The sequence below is a fragment of the Megascapheus bottae genome, chromosome 13 (genome assembly GCF_031878675.1).
Source record: "Megascapheus bottae isolate mThoBot1 chromosome 13, mThoBot2.hap1, whole genome shotgun sequence".
In the NCBI taxonomy this organism is placed as follows: domain Eukaryota; kingdom Metazoa; phylum Chordata; class Mammalia; order Rodentia; family Geomyidae; genus Megascapheus; species Megascapheus bottae.
The window spans coordinates 11,339,786-11,361,703 of NC_143521.1; the positions used below are offsets into that span (position 1 = coordinate 11,339,786).

Sequence of the window (21,918 nt, forward strand, 5' to 3'; positions counted from 1 at the left end):
AACAGTGCCCAGGCCCTGAGTTCAAGCCCCACAATCAACAACAATAACAAAACAATACAATTAACAAATACTTTTTATAAATGACCAGTTAGCAAATACCTTAAGTTTTGTGACCTATATCATCTTTGTTAACAAATTCTTTGAGTGCCAAAACAACCATAGGCAATATGAAAAAGAATGATCATAGCTGTGTTCCTTGATAAAACTATTTGTGGATACCAAAAGTTGAATTTCATGTTATTTTACTATTACATTATTCATTTTCAAAAAAAAATACCATCTAAAAAATATCCTAAAACCATTCTTAGCTCATCAGCCATACAAAAAATAGGCAGAAACCGGGCACGGTGGCTCACGCCTATAAACCTAACAGGAGGCTGCAAGATCTGAGGATTGCAATTCAAAGCCAGCCCAAGCACTAAAGTCCATGAGACTCTTCTCTCCAGTTAACCATTAGAAAACGGGAAGTGGTGCTGAGACTTAAGGATAGGGCAATAGCTTTGAGCTGAAGAGCTTAGGGACAGTACCAGGCCCAGAGTTCAATCCCCACAACTGACCAAAACAAAATAAAACAAAAACCATAGGCAGAAGGCTACATTTGTTCCACAGGCTATATTTGTTACTTTTTATATCATTCATATAAAAACATGTTAACTTAGTGATATATAACAATTACTGCATATTTGTTTGCCTCAGGCAGTATATTTGCCCTATAAAATAGGTGCTCTTATTCCTTTTTCCTCAATTTTTCCTTTAACAGGAAGTAACCTAACACTGAGACGGGTTCAGTTATTTACCAAAATTTATCTAGTCAGTAAATGCGGAATTGGATCAAAATCTACAAATCCAGAGTTACTTCCAGTAATAGTGAAAATATGGGTTGTGTTCTTTATTTGTGGTTGAATCTAGGATAATCCCATTTCATGAAGGAAAACTGCAGCTGGTGCATATGATCTGTCTGTTCACTTACTCTGCCCACATTCTCACATGAATTAACCTGGTGAACATAGTGTGATAAGTAGCTTTACAAAATCCCTCCAGCTGAAAACTGGATCCATCTATCTCCTTTTTTCAGGTCTGCTTTCTTGTTTAATGCTCCCCTTGCTCAAAATATGTGATATTTGCTTTATCCAGTATCTTTTTCTCTCCTAAGAATTCTATTATACCTTATTTCTCCATGGAAATGGAATTCTTTTTATTTTTTATTTATTTATTTTGGCCAGGCTTAGGGCTTCAGCTCAGGCTGAGTGATGTCCCTTAGCTTTTTTGCTCAAAGCTAGTGTTCGCCATAGCTCCACTCTCCTCTTTGGAATTTTGTTGGAAATAAGAGTCTCATAGATTTCCTGCTTCAAACTACAACCCTCAAATCTCAGCTTCTGAGTAGCCAGAATTACAGCTGTAAGCCTGGCTGAACATAAGTATTTCTTTGGGGTTTTTTTGTTGTTATTGGGTTTTTTGGGGGGGGAGGGGGTTATTATTTTTTTTGCCAGTCCTGGTGCTTGAACTCGGGGCCTGGGCACTATCCTTGAGCTTTCTCAAGACTAGAGCTCTACCACTTGAGCCACAGTACCACTTGCCGCTTTTTCTGTGTATGTGGTTTCAGGGGATCAAAGCCAGGTCTTCGTGAATGCTAGATAGGCACTCTTACCGCTAGGCCAAACTCCCAGCCCAAACATAAGTATTTCTAGCTAAATTGTTCTGTTCTGTTTTGAGGTAAGGATGAGAAATCAAAAGATAGTGGAAATAGTTCTTTCTAAAACTATTTTAAATATGCAATTTGATTTCTTGGGAGTACTTAACTTCAAATGTTGATTTGACTTTGTTCACATTTGTGCCTTAGTGCCTACCATTGGCTAGTCTCTTATTTAGGTGTTAAATAAATGATTAATCATTCTGCAACGCTGAGGTATTCTTTTTCTATGTTAAGGTTACAAGAACAGCAAATCGCCCAATAGCCGCTGGAGACATTTCAACTTTCCAATCCTTTGCTTTTCTTGGAGGACAACTGACCTTGGCACTGGGTGTTCTTCTGTGTCTGAATTACTACAGGTATTTTTTGAATTACTACAGGTTTATTCATGTGTTCTTCATAACTATATATAAATATCACTCCTTTAGTTTGTCCTTGTGGTAGAATGCTTGCCTGCATGCATGAAGACCCACGTTCAATTTCTCGGTACTACACACATAGAAAAGCGGGAAGTGGTGCTGTGGCTCACATGGTAGAGGGCTACCCTTGAAGAAAGCATAAGAATAGTATTCAGGCTCTGAGTTCAGGCCCCAGGAGTGGCAAAAAAAAGAAAAAAAGTAAGCCAACTAGGCTCGGTGGCTCATGCCTATAATCCTAGCTACTCAGGAGGCTAAGATCTGAGTATCAAGATTCAAAGCCAGCCCAGGCACAAAAGGACCTGAGATTCTTATCTCCAATTAATCTCTAAAAAACTGGAAGTGAGGCTTGGCTCAAGGGTAGGTCAGTAGCCTTGAGCTGAAGAGCTCAGGGACAGTGCCCAGGCAGAGTTCAAGCCCCATGACCCACCAAAAAAATAAATAAATAAATAAAATAGAGAAAGACAGACCGGAAACCGTGAAACTGCTACATGATAGAGTAGGAGAGACACTGGAAATCATAGGCACCGGCAAAAGATTCCTAAACAGAATCCCAGGGTCACAACAGATTGGAGAGAGACGATAAATGGGACTACCTAAAAATAAAGTTTCTGCACAGATAAAAAGCATAGCCACAAAAGTAGAGAGACAGCTAACCAACTGGGAAAAGATATTTACCAATAATACATCTGACAAATGCTTAATATCCATTATCTACAGGGAACTCAAGAAACTAATCCCCTCCAAACCCAACAAACCAATCACTAAATGGGCAAGGGAACTAAAGAGAGACTTATCAAAAGAAGAGATTAAAATGGCAGAAAAGCATATGAGAAAATGTTCATCATCCATGGTCATAAAGGAAAAGCAAATAAAAACAACCCTAAGATACCACCTTACCCCAACAAGAATGGCCAAGATTTTGAACTCAGACAATGACAGATGCTGGCAGGGTTGTGGAGAAAAAGGAACCCTACTGCACTGCTGGTAGGATTGTAAACTAGTTCAGCCACTCTGGAAAACACTGTGGAGGTTTCTTAAAGAACTGAAAATTAACCTTCCTTACGATCCCACCATACCACTCCTGGGCATCTACCCTGAACATCATAACCCAAGATAGGATAAGGACACCTGCTCAGCTATGTTCATCTCTGCACTATTCACAATAGCCAAGTGATGGAAACAATCCAGATGCCCTACTGCAGATGAATGGATACAGAAAATGTGTGTGTGTGTGCATATATATATATATATATATATATATATATATGAATTCTACATAGCCAACAGACAAGATAAAATAATGGCATTCGCAGGGAAGTGGATGAATCTAGAGCGAATCATGTTGAGTGAGACAAGTCAAGACCATGGGGCCGGGAGTTTGGCCTAGTGGTTAAAGTGCTTGCCTAGCATGCATGAAGACCCCGGTTCGATTCCTCAGTACCACATACAAAGAAAAAAGCCAAAAGTGGTGCTGAGGCTCAAGTGGTAGAGCTCTAGCCTTGAGAAAGTCCAAGGACAGTGCTCAGGCCCTGAGCTCAAGCCCAGGACTGGCAAAAAAAAAAAAAAAAAAAAAATGAAGAAAGAGACAAGTCAAGACCAAAGAAACAAAAGGCGCATGGTATCCTTAATATGTGGCTATTAGATCCAAACAGTACAAGAGTGAGGACTCAAAAGTTGCATACCCAATGCTATGGACATGGTATTGGAAATACAAACACAACTACATAGTCATAAAAACTTATGAGTCTATAGACATAATGTTTTATTACATAGATTATTATGTATCTATGACATGGAAACCCTCAGCCTAATTTTGATAAGGGCCTCAGGACTTTAGTGCCCAGGGTGGCTTTGAACTGAGATCCCCAGATCTCAGCCTCCTGAGTAGCTAGTATTAGAGGTGTGAGCCACCACACCCAGTTCCAAGCTAATGTTTATTGGAGCATTTTTATAAGTTAGTAAACATAAAAACAGTAATTCATCATACATTATAAAATCTGCCTCAAGAATGTTTTCAGCAAAAGGAGTTGAGAAATTAATATTAGTTTATGCTGAATTACCTTCAGTATTTGTACTGTAAGTTCCCTCAAGGGCACAAGGCACTTTCATACAAACCCATGTCTTTGTATCATTTTATATATACTGACAGTTCTTTCTGACGTATCTGAAAGCAGAAATGACTATACTCATTATACAGAAGCAGAACTGTCTTTTCCAGAACCATGCCACTAATCCAAATGACAAGGAAAAGGTGAAAGAGGCTTACTCTAGTATTTTGTAGACAGACACACAGTTATATTTTTGTGCATTAGATGGCTGCTAACAAGGTGTTTCAGGGAGGGAACAAAGTTTTCAAAAGGAGAGGGGTATGAGCAGATGGGCATGATTTTGTAGAGAATAGGCTTTATTATATACATGCCTTGCCTTGATAGTATCAATGACAAGAAAACCCCTTGGAGTGGGTAGGGTTAGATAAACTTTGTCTTAGATACCTAAGAATATCTTATGTTTACATAGTTACTTTCCTTTTCATAATAAGTAATACCACCTTGTAAATATAAGGAGAGCCTAAAGAAATCTCTATTAGGACTTCACAGTTTATATGGTTTGAAAACAATTTAGAAGTAACAGTATATATTGGTTAATAGGCTGTACTCAGATTACTTTGGAAACTGGGAATGTAGCTCAGTGTTAAGAGTATTTGCTTAGCATTCTCAAACTATAATTCTAGTTATTCAGAAGGCTGAGATCTGAGGATGGGAGCCACCCCAGGCAGGAAATCCTTGAGACTCTTATCTCTAGTTAACCATCAAAAAAGCCAGAAGTGGAGCTATTGCCCATGTAGTAGAACGCTAGCCTGGGATTGAAAGCTCAGGGCCCTAAATTCAAGCCTCAGGACCAACATACACACCAAAACTCTTTTTGTGGTTTAATTTTCTCACGTACGAAAAGGAATAAGAATAAAACTAGCTCCCTTCTAAGATGCGTAGTAACAAGTTGAAACATTCCAAATGGAGCCTGATAAGTCAGACATGGGGGCTTGTGCCTATATCCCTAGTCCTTGGAAGGCAGATCAAGGGCAGCCTGGATTGCATGGTGATGTCAACACTAACTTGGACTATATAATGAGATTCTATTTCAAAAAAACAAAAATAGTACCTAATATATGAAAGTACAGTATATGTTAGTTATTATTTTGTTTGTTAGTTTTGTAAAAATTAAAAGTGTTTTTCTATTCATTCTTTTCAATAGGAAAATCAAAGTCTAAGGAGAGAATTTTATACAACAAAATATTGGTTAAGAGGAAAATGTCGGGGCCGGGAGTTTGGCCTAGTGGTAGAGTGCTTGCCTAGCATGTACGACGGCCCAGGTTCAATTCCTCGGTACCACATACATAGAAAAAAGCCAGAAGTGGTGCTGAGGCTCAAGTGGTAAAGCTCTAGCCTTGAGAAAGTCCAAGGACAGTGCTCAGGCCCTGAGCTCAAGCCCAGGACTGGCAAAAAAAAAAAAAAAAAGAGGAAAATATCTTCTAGTTAGCATACTCATGTTCAAATACTGATTTTCCACATGATAGTGACATTGATGTATGGTTTCTCTGTTTTCAGTATAGCTCTGGGAGCAGCATCGCTACTTCTTGTCATCACTTATCCACTAATGAAAAGATTCACATACTGGCCTCAGTTAGCCTTGGGTAAGCTGGAAAAAGCTAAGTATTCCCTTTGATACTCTACCCATACTCCTGGATATTGTATAGATAGATGGACAGACATACAGAGATGAAATCTCAGGTCAGTTGTGAAATTTCCTGAGCCAAAAATAAATGGTTATTTTTTTTTTGTTTTGTTTTTGTTTTTGTTTTTTTTGTTTTGTTTAACATGTGTGAATGGTTATTTTTTTAAGGAGGGCAATTAGTTACTATTATTAACTAAGAAAACTTGTGTGTTTATTAAGATCATTGTCATCATTATTACTATTTTCTGAAGTACTTTTTAAAACTCTTAGCATGTCATGAAGAGATGGTTGGTCCAGATATTGTAAAGAATAGGGGAAGTAGTGTAAGAAGCATTCTGGAGCAGAAGAACAAGGGTTAAGAGTGTATGTGATAGGTTAGCCCCTGTTCTATAAAGTCATCCTTCAACCTCTCTGGAAAACATGAGTCTTTTCTAAACTTCCACAGCACTCTAGTGCTGTCATTCTTACTCATTTCAGTAACATGAATTCAAGAAAAATCTAATGACAGCCTCCTTTTTCTCCCTTAATACATTGTGACTAGAAAAAAGGTATCATTCATATTTGACCTACTATCTAACATATGCAGCAATTCAATGTTATTTGTTGGTAGAGGAGAGGAGCAAGTAGATAGGTAGGTAAGTCAAACTTAATTACAAAAATAGTCCCAGATTTTTGTGTACTATATCTACAATATTCTATTCTGTACCTAGAGGAACCATAGAAGTAATTCTTTGAAACATTTTTCTAGTAAGTAAAATAAGGAAAAAATGCTCCAAAATATTGATGAGGGCCTGACCTGACTTAATGGGAAAGCTGTGAGTTCTTATTTCTTTCCTCTCTCCGTGCGTTTCCTTTTCATTATTAAAAGAACTTTAAAAGTACATGCTCAAATGTTCTTGGAATCTTTAGTAGAAGGAGCATAAACAATTCTGTCAATAGCAGTATTTTAAAAGCTGGCACCTTTAGGCACTTATTTGAACTTGTACACAGTGCCAAGAGCTACAAAAGATACTTGAAAATTAAAAATAACTAAAACCTAGTCACCATCTTTAAGAAGCCAGAAGAGACAACAGATAAGCAGGTCATTGCAGTACAATATGGCATTCAAGAGTACTGTGGGAGTGGAGGAGGGATAGTCCAAGTGGAATATACGCAGGGCTCACACCAGTAATCCTAGCTATTTAGGAAACTGAGATTGAGATTCAAAGAAGTCCTAGGCAGAGAAATCTAACAGACTCTTATCTCCAGTTAATCAGAGAGTGAGACCCTGAGAACTATTCGCTAATTAATTACTAATTAAACTCTGTTGGCCTATTATTTGCTTTTTTGTAAGGTGAAGGAACATAGTATCATCTCTGGAGCCTAGTACACAGCAAGCACTTAATACATGCTGACCCTCCCTCCCCTTGCCTGTGGAATGCTAAAATACATTTTGACTTTACCCCTCTTTTTGTCTTGTCACTTATAGGGCTGACTTTTAACTGGGGTGCTTTGCTTGGATGGTCTGCTATCAAGGGCTCCTGTGATCCAGCTGTGTGCTTGCCCCTTTACTTTTCTGGAGTTATGTGGACACTGATATATGATACCATTTACGCCCATCAGGTAAAGAAATTACGTGCTTTTCTTAACTTTGGTTTAGGTATTACTTTCTTTTTGTAAATTAATTTTTAATGTTATTGTAAAGGAGGAGTTCCTGCTTCATAAGTCAGGTAATAAGTTCATTTCCTTTTGGCAGTGTTTCTACATCCTTCACTCTCTTTCAGTTTTAGGTACTATTTTCTTTTTTTTTTTTTTTTGCCAGTCCTGGCCTGGGCTCAGGTCCTGAGCACTGTCCTTGGACTTTCTCAAGGCTAGAACTCTACCACTTGAGCCTCAGCACCACTTCTGGCTTTTTTCTATGTATGTGGTACCGAGGAATCGAACCCGGGTCTTCGTGCATGCTAGGCAAGCACTTTAACCACTAGGCCAATCTCCCGGCCCCTTAGGTACTATTTTCTAAGAAGTTAAAAATAGGCACCAAATCAAGGGGAAATTTCTTTTTATTCTAGGAAGACAATCACAGTTCCATAGATCCAACAGAATATTTGCTTGGTGTTTTATGTGTGTTTACCTAAAGCCAAAGTTGGCTTATGACTTATACTTTTTTACAGTTTTATTGTTTTATTTTATTAATAGGCATTTAAGTGCTTTTTACTTTATGGAAGTCAGGGCCTAGCCCAAAGTTCAAGCCCCACAGCCGACAAGAAAGAGAGAGAGAGAGAGAGAGAGAGAGAGAGAGAGAGAGAGAGAGAGAGAGAGAGAGAGAGAGAGAGAGAGAGAGAGAGAGAGGGAGGGAGGGAGGGGGAGAGGGAGAGGGAGAGAGAGGGAGGGAGGGAGGGAGGGAGGGAGGGGGAGAGAGAGAGAGAGAGAGAGAGAGAGAGAGAGAGAGAGAGAGAGAGAGAGAGAGAGAGAGAGAGAGAAAGGGAGGAAGGAAGGAAGGAAGGAAGGAAGGAAGGAAGGAAGGAAGGAAGGAAGGAAGGAAGGATGGAAGGGAAGAAGGAAAGAAGAAAGGAAGAGATGCCCCATGATTTGACCCTTTTCCTTTTTTGCAGTCCTGGGCCTTAAACTCAGGGCTTGAGCACTGTCCTTGGGCTTTCTCAAGGCTAGAACTCTACCACTTGAGCCACAGCACCATTTCTGGCTTTTTGCTATATATGTAGTACTGAGGAATCAAACCTGGGTCTTCGTGCATGCTAGGCAAGCACTATACCACTAGGCTAACCTCCCAGCCCCATCTTTTTGTTTGTTTGTTTTGTTGGTCCTGGAGCTTGAACTCCTCAGCTCAAGGTTACCGCCCTACCCCTTGAGTCACAGTACCACTTCTAGTTTTCTACTGGTTAGTTGGAGATAAGAGTCTCAGTCTTTAGTGCCCAGCCTGGCTTTGAACCTCAGTCCTCAGATCTCAGCCTCCCGAGTAGCTAGAATTACAGGCATGAGCCACCGAAACCAACTTTGATCCATTTTTTTTTTGTCATTGCCATGTTAAAGTGGCATACAAGTGCTTTGCTTTTACATGCCATAATGATTTAATTTTAACCTTGTATCTATTTTGGCCATATAAGTTATCCCTGAGTTTCACAGTTGTAAATAAAATTATTCTGATCATTGACACTTCATGAATATGAGTTTTCAGAATTGTAAAGAGTCATACTAAGTTACAAATATACACATTATGATAGTTTTTCATACTGTTTTGTCATGTTTAATTTTAGGGACTCATACGTTTGCTTTTGTTTTAGGGGTTTTTTTCGTTTCTACTAATTTTTTTTATGAACCTTGTGCTTACTAGACTGCCTTGATACTGCTACTTTGACACACCTTCAACCAGTAATGTGCTTTTGTTTTCATTTTTGTTTTTGCAGTATTGAGGATTGAACCCAAGGCTCTGGCATGCTAAGCAAGTGCCCTGCTACTTGAGCCATGCCCCTATGATTTGATATTTCAAAGTGGTTTTCAAAATTAAATTAGTTATCTTTAGGGAGGTATGGATATATTAATGAACTTTAAAAAAAATTTTTTTTTCCAGTACTGGGGCTTGAACTCAGGGCCTACGCACTGTCCTTGGACTATTCTCAAGGCTACAGCTCTACCACTTGAACCACAACACCACTTCCAGCTTTTTTCTATATATGTGGTACTGAGGAATCGAATCCAAGTCTTTATGCATGGTAGACAAGTACTCTACCACTAGGCCAAACTCCCAGCCCCTAAAAAATATGTTTGTCAGTACTTTTTTAAAATAGGGCATATATTCTCAATTATTTGCTTAGAATGTATCCAAAAGCCAGGTGATAAATGCCTGTAATCCTAGCAGTTGTGAGGCTGAGGCAGGAGAATCATGAATTCAAGACCAGCCTGGGCTACAGATTAAGTTGAAGGCCAGTCTGGGCATTGTAGCAAGACCCATCTCCAGAAAAAAAAAAAAAAATGTTCCATGATATACTGGCATTCTTTTTCTAGAATTTCAGTAGGGATTTCATCCTGTTTTCTTCTCTAGCCTGTTTTCATCACTTCAGTACTTATATGTAATATATGAAGAAGCAGATCTGGCATCAGCCTCAGTTCCAAAATGATAATAGTTCAGGAGAGATACTGGAAAACATGGAGCCAGCGATACAGAAAGTTACACTTCACTTAGCTTAACTTCTGTGAAATACTCATGAAGACATATGATTCACAAATTTTTTGTAAGAGACAGCTTACACCCTAAAGGTGATTGCAGCCTGAAAGGAGAAAACAGGCACACTAAACTTTTTTTATTTAGATCTGTCAAAAGCCATTATAAAGCTGTCTACCTACAAATATATGCCACATTTAGCAGGCAACCACCAGTAGTACCACACAAGAACCTATGTGTGAGAATATTGTCAAGACCTAGTTTAGTGTTTCAGACACCTGTTGGTCACACCTATAATTCTAGCTACTCAAGAAGCTGAAATCTAAGGACTGTAGTTAGAAACCAGCCAAGGAAGAAAATTTTGTGACAATTTTATCAACATTTAACCACCAAATGCTGAAGTGGAGGTGTGGCATAAGTGGTAGAGTACCACCTGTGAGTGAAAAAGACAGAGTGAAAGGCCTTGAGCTAAAGCCTCAAGGATTTGAGCTGGGTATGGTTATATACAATTGTTAGCCCCCCTTCCCCTTTTTAAAATTTATTTAATTTTATTTTATTTTTTTATTGTCTGGGTAATGTATAGAGGGATTACAGTTACATTCACCAGGTAGTAGGTACATTACTTCTCACACATTGATAGCCCTTCACATGGTTTTTGTCCCCATTTACCTCCGCCAGGCCCCTCCCAATCATCTTGTTTCCCCCCTTCCCTTTCCTATTTCAAATAAACAAATAGATGTATATACAATATACCAGGTAACAAAGTCAGATACAGTAATAATATGAGGTTAACCAAAGGGCAAAGAGAAGAGAAATAACATAGTACATTAAGAACAACAATCACACAAGATAAAGCTCTTGTTTCCATATCCTGGAGGTCCTTTCATTTAGCCTCATTCTATATGGCCTTTTGTATCTAGGTTTTGACTTATTGTAAACCTCGGCTAGAAGAGTCCAAGTTTTGTACTAATTATTACAAATGAGGGAAACCATTGAGCCTATGTTCCTTTGGGTTTGGCTTACTTAATATGATTTTTTCCAGTTCTTTCCACTACCTTACGAATGGGGTGATGTCATTTTTTCTGATGGCAACATAGAATTCCATTGTGTATAAATACCACATCTTCTTGATCCAGTCATCTACTGAGGGGCATCTGGGTTGGTTCCATATCTTTGCTATGGTAAATAGTGCTGCAATGAACATCATTGTGCTAGTGGCCTTCGTATGTCCTCGTTTCTGGACGTTGGGTAAATTTTTTAGATAGGAATTTTTATCATTTCACTTGCTCAGCACCATATTACATGCAAATGACCTAGCTAGGATTTGGTCTTAGGGTTGCCTGATTCTGAGCCTAAGGCATAAACGGTAGGGCACTGGCCCCATGATCCCCTTCAACTACTCTGCAGAAGCAAGGGATCACATGTTTGAAACCAACCCAGTTTCAAGAGACCCATGTCCAAAACAAAATACAAGCAAAAGATCTGGGTGTGTGTGGCTCAAGAGTTAGAGCTTACTTCGCTAATGTGTTTGCATTCTCTTTGCTTAAAAGAAAAGACTGATGGGAGAAGAATAAATGAGACAGGACTGAAGACAGAGAGAGAGAGAGAGAGAGAGAGAGAGAGAGAGAGAGAGAGAGAGAGAGAGAGAGAGAGAGAGAGAGAGAGGATAGAAGTAGGTAAATTGGTAAAATAAGGGGATTGATGAGGTTGGGAGAGATGGGGGAAAATGATTAAAGGGTGACATTGGTTAAGATGCATTGTGCTCACAAATTGACATGTCGAATTGAAACCCCTTTGTACAACTACTTTAGGATAATAAAAAATAAATAAGAAAATATGTAATTATGTTCATAAAAAACAAGTGGAATGTGTGATGAACATGATTATATAATGAGCATTTATACATATATGATTTTTGCAAAATTGAAACAAAATGTACAAGATACTGTTGAGACTTGAGAACTCTGAGGCCGGAAGAAGCTATGTGAAGAAGTAAGAGTTGAGTTTTAACCTTACTATATTTAAAGTATAGCTAAAAGTCATGAGTATAGGAAACAGAATGGTGTGTAGAATTACAACTGGATACTGGTTTTAGCAACAGCATTTAAGTTTGATTTGGCCTAATCAGAATTGGCCAAATCACTCCTAATCAGTTTATTTCACAACTTGTAATATATCTCCATGCTCCTTCTACAGACATTTCTTTTTTTTTTTGACATTTCTTTATAAATAGGAGTGATGGCTATACAACTTTGTGACTTTTAAAGAAAAACTACTAAAATATTCTGCTAAAGAATAAATGTGCAGGCCAGTAGGGTGGCTTAGTGGTAGAATGCTTGCATGGCATGCAGAAAGCCGTGGGTTCAATTCCTGTGTATGTCTTCCACACACAGAAAAAGCCAAAAGTGGTGCTGTGGTTCAAGTGGTAGAGCTCTAGCTTTGAGAAAAAAGCCCGAGGACAGTGTCCAGGCCCTGAGTTCAAGCCCCAGGACTGGCAAAAAAAAAAAAAAAGCAGTGTGGATTTCATGATATGTGATTATCAGTGACATTTATTATTTTCCATTTTAGGACAAGAAAGACGATGCTCTGATTGGTCTGAAGTCCACAGCACTGCTGTTCAGAGAAAACACTAAGCAGTGGCTCGGTGGTTTCAGTGTTGCCATGCTGGGAGCACTGAGCCTGGTGGGTGTGAACAGTGGTCAGACTGTGCCCTACTACACTGCTCTGGCCGCTGCCGGAGCCCACCTTGCTCACCAGGTTTGACCTTTTCTTTCTTTCCCCTCACTTTTCATCAGTATACTGATGAAAATCATAGCAGTTACTTAAATAAAATGCCATGGGTATTTACAAGACAAAGGACGTTTGAAACAACTGTTTGGCTTGGCTTACCTTGAATTAAACACTCTCTGGCCCAAGTTATACAAAAAAAAAAGTTAGCTATATTATTTTAAGAGAAAATGATGTAAATATGAACCTGGACTTGCCTTGTTGAATTTTCTGGAACTACAACTGATGTATCTGGGAAATTTTAAGCAAAGTCTGAAACTTATAGTTTGAGTTGAATTATTATTTGACCCCAAAAGCAAACAACTTCTTTTTGTTTCTGTGCCAGATCTGGGTCTTGGATTTAGGACCTAGGCACTATCCCTGGGCTTTTGTGCCAGGGCTAGTGCTCCACCATTTGAGCCATAGCTCTACTTCTAGCTTTTTACTTATTAATTAGAGATAAAAGTCTCATAGACTTTCCTGCCTACGCTGGCTTTGAACTGTGATCCTCAGATCTCAGCCTCCTGAGTGGCTAGGATTATAGGGATGAACACGCACCCAGCTTCTTTCTTCTTCTGGGTTCCTAGTCATGTTGGCAAACTAATTCAGAAGTTTGGGTTCCAATGACACATGAAACACAAAATGCTAAACTTTCTAGGCTCTGCCTCAAAAGCAGGAAGCTGATTGGTGCCCATTACCCAGCATCACATCCCTGCTCGAAGCTTACTGTGAGAGTCTACATCGTTGACTTACTAAATGGATGGATAAGATCTAACTTAGATAAATCCTTTGCTAATAAATAGATTGCATCTGTATCAGTAGTGCCGGTTTTTCTTTTAATAGGCCACAAGATGTTAGTGAGTTATATTTAGCTGATCTATGATTTGCAGATTAGGGCAGGCTACTTTTCAATGTAGGCAAGACTTGTATAACATGGTATGAAGAAACTACTGTTTCTGCTGCCTTGGTTTCCTGACTATGAATTTTAAATTATATGAGTTGGTGACTCCCAGGATTTCACTGTATTCCTCTGAGTTTCTTGGCATCCCTTTCCACCCATAACTCAGCTTTCCAAGGATTGTCATCAGTACTGGATTATCTCATCTGGATAGTGGATATTCACTATTATTTAAACACTAACATTAGATGGCAGAGCAAGGCAAACAATAAATCAGATATAGAAGAGATATGGAAGTTACTTGAAGAAAAAATGTCATGTTAATTTTTAGTCCGCTACTTCAAGCCAATCTCCTTGGCATATACCTTATAATCCTAGCAGTCAGGAGGCAGAGAACAGGAGAACCTTGAGCACCACATAGCCTGGGCTATGTAGCAAGACTCCTTTTCAACAATGAATGAATAGCCAGGCATGCTAGTGGCTCGCACATATAATCCTAGCTATTTAAGAGGCAGAGAGGATTATGATTCACAGCCAGCCCAGGTAGGAAAGTCTATCAGACTCTTATCTCCAATAAACTACCAAAGAACTGGAAGTAGAGTTGTGGTTCAGGTGGTAGAAAGCTACCCTTGAGCAAAAATTCTCAGAGACAATGCCCAGGCGGAGTTGAAGCTCCAGGACACACACACACACACACACACACACACACACACACACTCACACACTCACACACTCACACACTCACACTCAAAACAAGAAGGAAAATATTGTCAGTTCCCAAGCTTAGGGAAAACAATGACCGCCAGATGACATTTCTTAGCATATTTGCAAGGCTACTCTAGGAGAAAAATAAAAGGAAGTGTGTGCTCTGGTCACCAGCTACGATTATAAGCCTCTGAATACCCTTGGAACAATGTGAAGGAAATTAGAAATTTATGAGCACTGCATTTTTGATTATATAAAACTCATTTATTAAGTGGAGCTTTCCTACCCAAATGACACTTGCTCTCAATGGAAAGACTGCTCTAGAGATAAAGCTAGACCCAGAGAGTGGGTGTTCCAGAATACAGACTTCAGATTGTTTGTGTAAGAAAGAACTTTCTAGATACAAGTTAAGTACTCCTTATCTGAAATTCTGGGAACCAGAAAGCTTTTGGGGCTTGTTGGGTTGTTTTAGGGAAGGAGGGAGTGGGAGGGATGGGGGGTTTTTTATTGTGTTTTTTGTTTGGGGTATATTTCATATACCAGTTATTCCCATAGGCTGAAGGTAACTTTATATGATATTTTTAGTACATCTACATTTCTTATGCAGTTCATCACAGGTGGGGAATTTTCCACATGTGGTATCCTATCAGTTCTTATAGCAGTGTTAGATGCTAGAGTGTTTCAGATTTTCATTTTGTTCTGGCCCTAGGACCAAGGTGCTGTCCCTCAGCTTTATGCTCAAGGCTAGCTCTCTGCCACTTGAGCCATAGCTCCACTTCTGGCTTTTTGATGATTAACTGGAGATAAGAGTCTCTTGGACTTCTGTGCCTGGGCTGGCTTCTATGATACTCAGATCTCAGCCTTCTGAGTAGCTAGGATTACAGACATGAGCCACCAGTATCCGGCTAACATTTCAGATTTTTAAAAGTAACCTCCTGCCTCTCAAAGCACTCTCCTGCTTCCCAGCCAGGAAGTGTTTTGTTGTTTCTTTTTTACGAATGTACATTAACTATACCAAGGAATTTCATTGTAATATTTCCAAATATGTACAAATGTACTTTGATCCAATTCGCCCTCACGATTACATTCCCTTAGCCCCTTTATTTTGGCCTTTTTTGTTCCAAGCAGTACTTAGTATTTAGCAGGTTTTACTGTACCTTCATATATACATATATGTATATATGCATATTTGTACGTGTGTGTGATATAATGTACCTTTATCATGTTAATTGCCAGTACCTCTGATTCTTTGTCCATATGACTCCAGTTATTCTCACAACAGGTCTAACTTCCATACATAAACAAAAATATGCCATATTTGGCTTTTTGAGCGTATCAGCCAGAGGTTTTTAGATAAATTTAAAACAACTTAGATAATACCCAATGAAAATTATGTTAGATTTTTCTACATTGGAAGGTAATTTGGGACATAAAAAGCATTTTCTATTATGTAAAATTCTATAACTGAATACTGTTTCCTTCCCTGTATTCATCTATTACTTGTGAATGCTCCAAAGTCCAGGCTAGATACTAATGAAGTACTGTGTTGTTCTCTTGCAGATTTACACTCTAGACATCCACAGTCCTGCAGATTGCTGGCATAAATTTATCTCCAACCGAACAGTAGGACTGATCATTTTTTTAGGGATCATCCTTGGAAATTTATGGAAAGAAAAGAAAACAGATGAAATGAACAAACAAATATAATAGAATAGGAAATTTGCCAATGAGCTAGAAGTGGTAATGCACTTTTACTCCCAGCAGTCAGGAAGTGGAAACAGGAAGATTAAGAGTTCAAGACTAGCCTGGGATATATAGCTGCATCATAAGACAACTCTCCTTAAAAACCATGGGCTGGGGCTAAAGTTCAATGGCAGAGCACATACCTAGCATGTGATAGGCCCTGAGTGATCCCCAGCACCTAAAAAGGAAAATTAGCAAGTAAACTTTTATCTAGGAATTATAAAAATAATTTCTTAAAACATTCTCAGTTCTTATAGCCACATTATTATATTTGAATGACTAGCCGGTTATACTATGTTAAAGAACCAGATAAAGATTTAGTGCATAGTTTCCTTGATTCAAGTAATTCAGCTGTTTCCTAGCAAAATTATCTCTAGTCTCAGAAACTAGGGGCTCTTCAGGATTAAGTGTCTTGAATATTTAAGTTGACGCATTCTTTTGCCTTTTATGATTGTTATCCAAAGTTGTGGGAATCAGATGAGTTTGGCACTGTAGAGAAAACCTGATACATGTCTAATCTCAATGTCTTCCTGCTCTGTAGGAAAATGAACTTTTTCCAAGGGGGGAAAAAATGCTCAAAAGCTCTTATGGAAAGTTGGGGCATATTGTTATTTTTTTGTAATCATCACCCTGAACCAAAAGCTACAATTTAGGAAAACATTGTGTTTTAGAAGAATTTAAACTGCAAATAAAAATTTTACTTCCTGTAGCCATGTTGTTACCAAACCTAATTTTTCTTTAAGAGATTGGTCCGTGGGTGGCCCCAGTGATGACTACAAGCAGACTGCCACCTGGGGTGGTTCTAACCTCTACTTCCTTCTTTATCTGATCAAAACAATTTATAGGACAGTGACATATTCTTTTTTTTTCTTCAAATAAATATTTTCTTCCTACCCAATTCATTGAGAATATAATGCTTCTTTCCCTAAATGTCTTTCATGTCTTTAGTCATGTACACAATGATGCCCAATGGATTAGAGCCTACTATCCTACCAAAATACCAGGTCATAACATAGCAATAACAATGATATTAGCATTACAATTGAATATGAGATCAAAATTATCCATAACAAGGGAACATATACCCTAGTAACCTTCTTCTAGACTCTCAAACCTAATGCTTTGCATTTTCACTCAGCAGGAAACCTGCCATGCAGTTCATAGGTAAATAGTAGAAGATAAAATCGTTTAGAGAAAGATAAACCCTTGTCCTGCTACCTGTTTTGACCAGATGTCCCTTCTCCTCAATGAAGTAGAAAAAGTAATAAATGAGTGGGGAGCTGGTAGCTCACCCTAACTACTCAGGAAGCTGAGATCTAAGGATTGTGGTTCAAAGCCATCCATGGCAGAAAAGACCATTACTCCAACAAATTACTCAGAAAAAGCCAGAAGTGGTGCTATAGCTCAAATGCGGCTAGCCTTGAGAAAAGAAGCTCAGGAACAGTGCTGAGGGCCTGAGTTCAAGCCCTAGGACTGGTACACACACACACACACACACACACACACACACACACACACACACACACACACACACACACACACACACACACACACACACACACACACACACACACACACACACACACACACACACACACACACACACACACACACACACACACACACACACACACACACACACAGAGTAATAGGTGGGAAGGACTACAGTCACCTTGTTAGATGTGTATCTGTGAAATGTTTCACAAAGCCCTGAACTCTTGAGAAATCTATAAGGTCACTGGAAACCTGAGAGAGGCTGGCACCATGGCTGCCCACATTTGTTTGCTCCTGTCATGAGAATGGAGAGCAGGAAAGCAGAAGGTGAAATGGGCAGAGCAGCACTCTTAGAACCTTCTGAACTGGAGTCTAGACATGGATGGAGGCTGACAGTTGAACCCCACCAGACAATAGTCCTCTCCCCCCACACACAGGAGTCTGGGTGCCTCAGCACAGAAGCAGAGGCTGCCAGAGGAGGAGGCAGCAGAGGACCTGTCATCACAGTCCCCAACTTGGCCCCTATCGTGGCCACCGGAGCACTTAAGTTTTCATTTCCCAGCAACTACAAGAGGAAACAGAAACCCTTTGGTTTCTTCATACCCCTCCCTGTCCCTTGCAACCTCACTTTCAATTTGGGGGAGTGCCTTTTCAGAGCCATACCAGCACACTTTATGTAAAGCATCTGAAGTTAAAATTATACTCCTCAGGGAAAAAACACATAGAACTTCTGCTCTCATTTCCTTCCATAATACATAAGTTTACAACTATCTCACAATGAACTACTTTATTAAAATAGTCACTGTAATAAAAAAGGAAAATAACTTTTAAAAAAGAAGCCAGGTAAGCCGGGTATACGCCTATAATCCTAACTACTCAGGAGACTGAGATCTGAGGACTAAGGTTCAAAGCCAGCCCGGGCACAAAAGGACCTGAGACTCTTATGTCCAATTAACCTCTAGAAAATGGGAAGTGGGGCTGGCTCAAGTGTAGGGCGGTAGCCTTGAGCTGAAGAGCTCAGGGATAACACCCAGGCAGAGATCAAGCCCCCTGACCCACCAAAAAAAAAGCCAAGTATGCCAGGTTCTAGTGACTCATGCCTATAATCCTAGCTACTCAGGAGGCTGAGATCTAAGGATCATGGTTCAAAGCCATATCCATGAGACTCATCTCCAGTTAACTATCAAAAAGCTGAAAGTGGAGCTGTGGCTCAAGTGGTAGAGCACTAGCTTTGAGCATAAAATCACAGGGACAAAGACCAGGCCAAGTTCAAGCTCCAGAACCCATACACTCAAAAAAAAAAAAATCATCTTCAACCATGTTGCATTGCTATGAGTGCATACCAGAAGCTGAGTGGTTTATAAAAAGCAGAGGTTTGTTTGGTTCATGGCTATGGAGCGGGGAGGCCAAAGTCCTGGTGGTGGCATCTGACACCTAACCTCTTGCCCCATCTCCATGGACTGGAGGCCTTCCACACAGCAGTACGCAGCAGTGGGTTAGGGTCAGTTGCTTACCATTCTTTTGGCTGCTTTTGTTTTGTTTTTTCTTGTGGGAACTAGGAAGAGGGGAAGTGGGAGGGAGCAGAAGGAAAGAGGAAGACTTCTGGAGTTACACTGTGTGCACATAATTCATTCTTAGTCCAAAACATTCTTATCCACATTCTTCGAAGACATGAGACAGTCTTCTCACTGCAGCTTTTCCTACTCCATCACTTAAATTCCAGGTACTCTGTCAGCCTGACAACCAGTAGGAAATATAACACCATTTTGTTGTATCAGTGTTTACTTCCCTACACCAAATTAATGACATGACAATCTTGTGAGGGAGAAAGAGTAAATAAGAGTTTTCTGCCAACTGCCAATGGTTCACACCTGTAATCCTAGGTAGGCAGGAGAGTGACATCAGAGGATCATGGTTCAAAGCCAGCCTGGGCATTGAAAGTCCGTGAGACTCTTTATCTTCAATTAACAACCAGAAAACTGGAATTGGCACTGTGATAGAGCACTAGCCTTAAGCTGAAGAGCTCAGGGACAGTGCCCAGCCCCAGAGTTCAAGCCCCATGACCAAAGAGCTTGCTTTCTTGCTTTGATTTTTTTTTCCCCTTTGGTAGGAGGCCAGAACTCAAACTTGCTATTTGATACTTGTTTTCACTCATTGGCTGCCACTCTACCATTTGAGCCACACATCCAACTCTTGTCTTTTTTTTTCCCTTTCGCTTCTCAGGTAATTATACTCAGAGCTGAGAGGTCTCTCTTCCTCTGTCTGTCTCTCTATGCTCCCTGCCTCTCTCTGTCTCTCTGTGTCTCTGTTTCTCTATTTCTCACTGTCTCTCTCTGTCTCTCTCTCTCTCTCCATGTCTCTCTCTGTTCCTCACCCTTTCTTCTTTTCTCCCTTTCTTTTTTGGACACATAATCTCTTTATTGTAACCCAATATAACCTCAAGTTTATACTCCTCCTGCTTTAGCCTCCTCTCAAGTGCCAGAACTACAGCCACCAACACAATCAAGGGCACTCTTGATCTGGCACTTTCCAGACTCGATATTCAAGCACTGACATGGAGAGTAAATCCTGAATGTTTGATTGAAAATAATAATAATGAAGCCAAACATAGAGGATTAAGCCTGCTATCCTAGCTACTTGGGAAACTGGCAGATAAAAGAGGATCATGATTTGAAGCTTGCCAGTGAAGAAAGATCTCAAGACTCTCAGTGGCTGAGCACAGTGCTCCATGCCTGTTATCTCAGCTTGGGGGCAGGGGAGCGGGAGAATACAAGTAGGAGGATTGCAGCCAGGCTGGCCCAGGGAGAAAGCAAGATCCTTAAAAATATCTAATGCAGGGCTGGGAGTTTGGCCTAGTGGTAGAGTGCTTGCCTAGCATGCACGAAGACCTGGGTTCGATTCCTCAGTACCACATACATAGAAAAAAGCCGGAAGTGGTGCTGAGACTCAAATGGTAGAGTGCTAGCCTTGAGAAAGTCCAAGGACAGTGCTCAAACCCTGAGCCCAAGCCCAGGACTGGCAAAAAAAAAAAAATATCTAATGCAGAAAGTGACTGTAGGCATGGCTTAAGTTGTAGAATATCTGTATTGCAAGCATAAGGCAGTAAATTCAATCCCCCCCAAAAAAAAATTTAAACAGCTAGGCCCAGACTGTGTGTGAGATGTCCACAGTTAATAGAAGAGTTACTGGAACTAGGTAGAAGCTAGGTATTTTAAGGAGTATATTGACCATGTCTTCAGCCTAGTCTAAGAAGCTTCTGTTTGAACAAAGCTTTGGTTTATGCTACAATAATATCCCCAGGGCATAACCTTAAACACCCCATCCACAGGTGAAGATGTGGTCTAGAGACAGGCCTGCCAAAGTGCTCCCAAGATACAGAGATTTCTAGCACTGTCAAGTAGGTATGAAGATAAATATGAGGGCACAGAAATGTGGAGTCTCTAGAATATAAGCAGAACAAACTCAAATTTAGGGCAAGATCTCATCAAACAGAGGAAGAAAAAGAAGGATATTTCAGAGCAAGCTGAGTTTTTTAAAAATATTTTTATTGTGATTAATAGAAGGGTTACATTATATTCATTATATTCACCAGATAGAAGGTGCAAAGCTTCACAAACATTGATACCCTTTCTCATGACATGGTCCCCATTTCCCTCCCACCCTCCCCCCGCTTATCTTGATTCCCCCCTTCCCTATCCAATTTCAAATAACCAATTAAGCACATATAAAATACATCAGATAACAAGGTGAAATATTGTAATAATATGAGATAACTAAGGGATGGCAAAAAAGATGAGAGATAACATAGTACATTAAGGACAACAGTCACTCATTATATGGCTTTTGTTTCCTTATCCTGGAGGTCCTTACATTTAGTGTCATACTATTTGGCCTAATGTCTCTAGATTTTGTTCTATTGTAAATCTCTGCTGGGAGAGCCCAAGGTTTCTACTGATTGTGACAAATGAGGGAAACCATTGAGCCTAAGTTCCTTTGAGTCTGGCTTACTTCACTTAATATGATTTTTTCTAAGTCTTTCCATTTCCTAACAAATGGGGCAATGTCATTCTTTCTGACAGCAGCATAGAATTCCATTGTGTATAAATACCACATCTTGTTGATCCACTCATCAACTGAGGGGCATCTGGGTTGGTTCCATATCTTTGCTATGGTAAATAGTGCTGCAATGAACATCATTGTGCTAGTGGATTTAATATGCCCTTATTTCTGGACAATTGGGTAAATGCCAAGTAGTGGAATTGTTGGGTCATAGGGGAGTTCTATGTTTAGTCTTTTGAGGAACTGCCATAATGCT

General features: G+C 39.7%; 1 protein-coding gene across 1 annotated transcript in view; it reads left to right on the top strand.

Annotated features, from left to right (window-relative positions):
* Window positions 1–16,818, top strand: part of Coq2 (coenzyme Q2, polyprenyltransferase) — a 29,036-nt gene extending 12,218 nt beyond the window's left edge. The window contains exons 3-7 of the mRNA XM_090343301.1: window positions 1,928–2,049; window positions 5,715–5,800; window positions 7,310–7,443; window positions 12,566–12,754; window positions 15,927–16,818. Coding sequence (XP_090199427.1) covers window positions 1,928–2,049; window positions 5,715–5,800; window positions 7,310–7,443; window positions 12,566–12,754; window positions 15,927–16,073 — 678 coding nt within the window. The 3' untranslated portion in view covers window positions 16,074–16,818. The remainder of the gene's footprint in view (window positions 1–1,927; window positions 2,050–5,714; window positions 5,801–7,309; window positions 7,444–12,565; window positions 12,755–15,926) is intronic.
* Window positions 16,819–21,918: the final 5,100 nt, after the last annotated feature.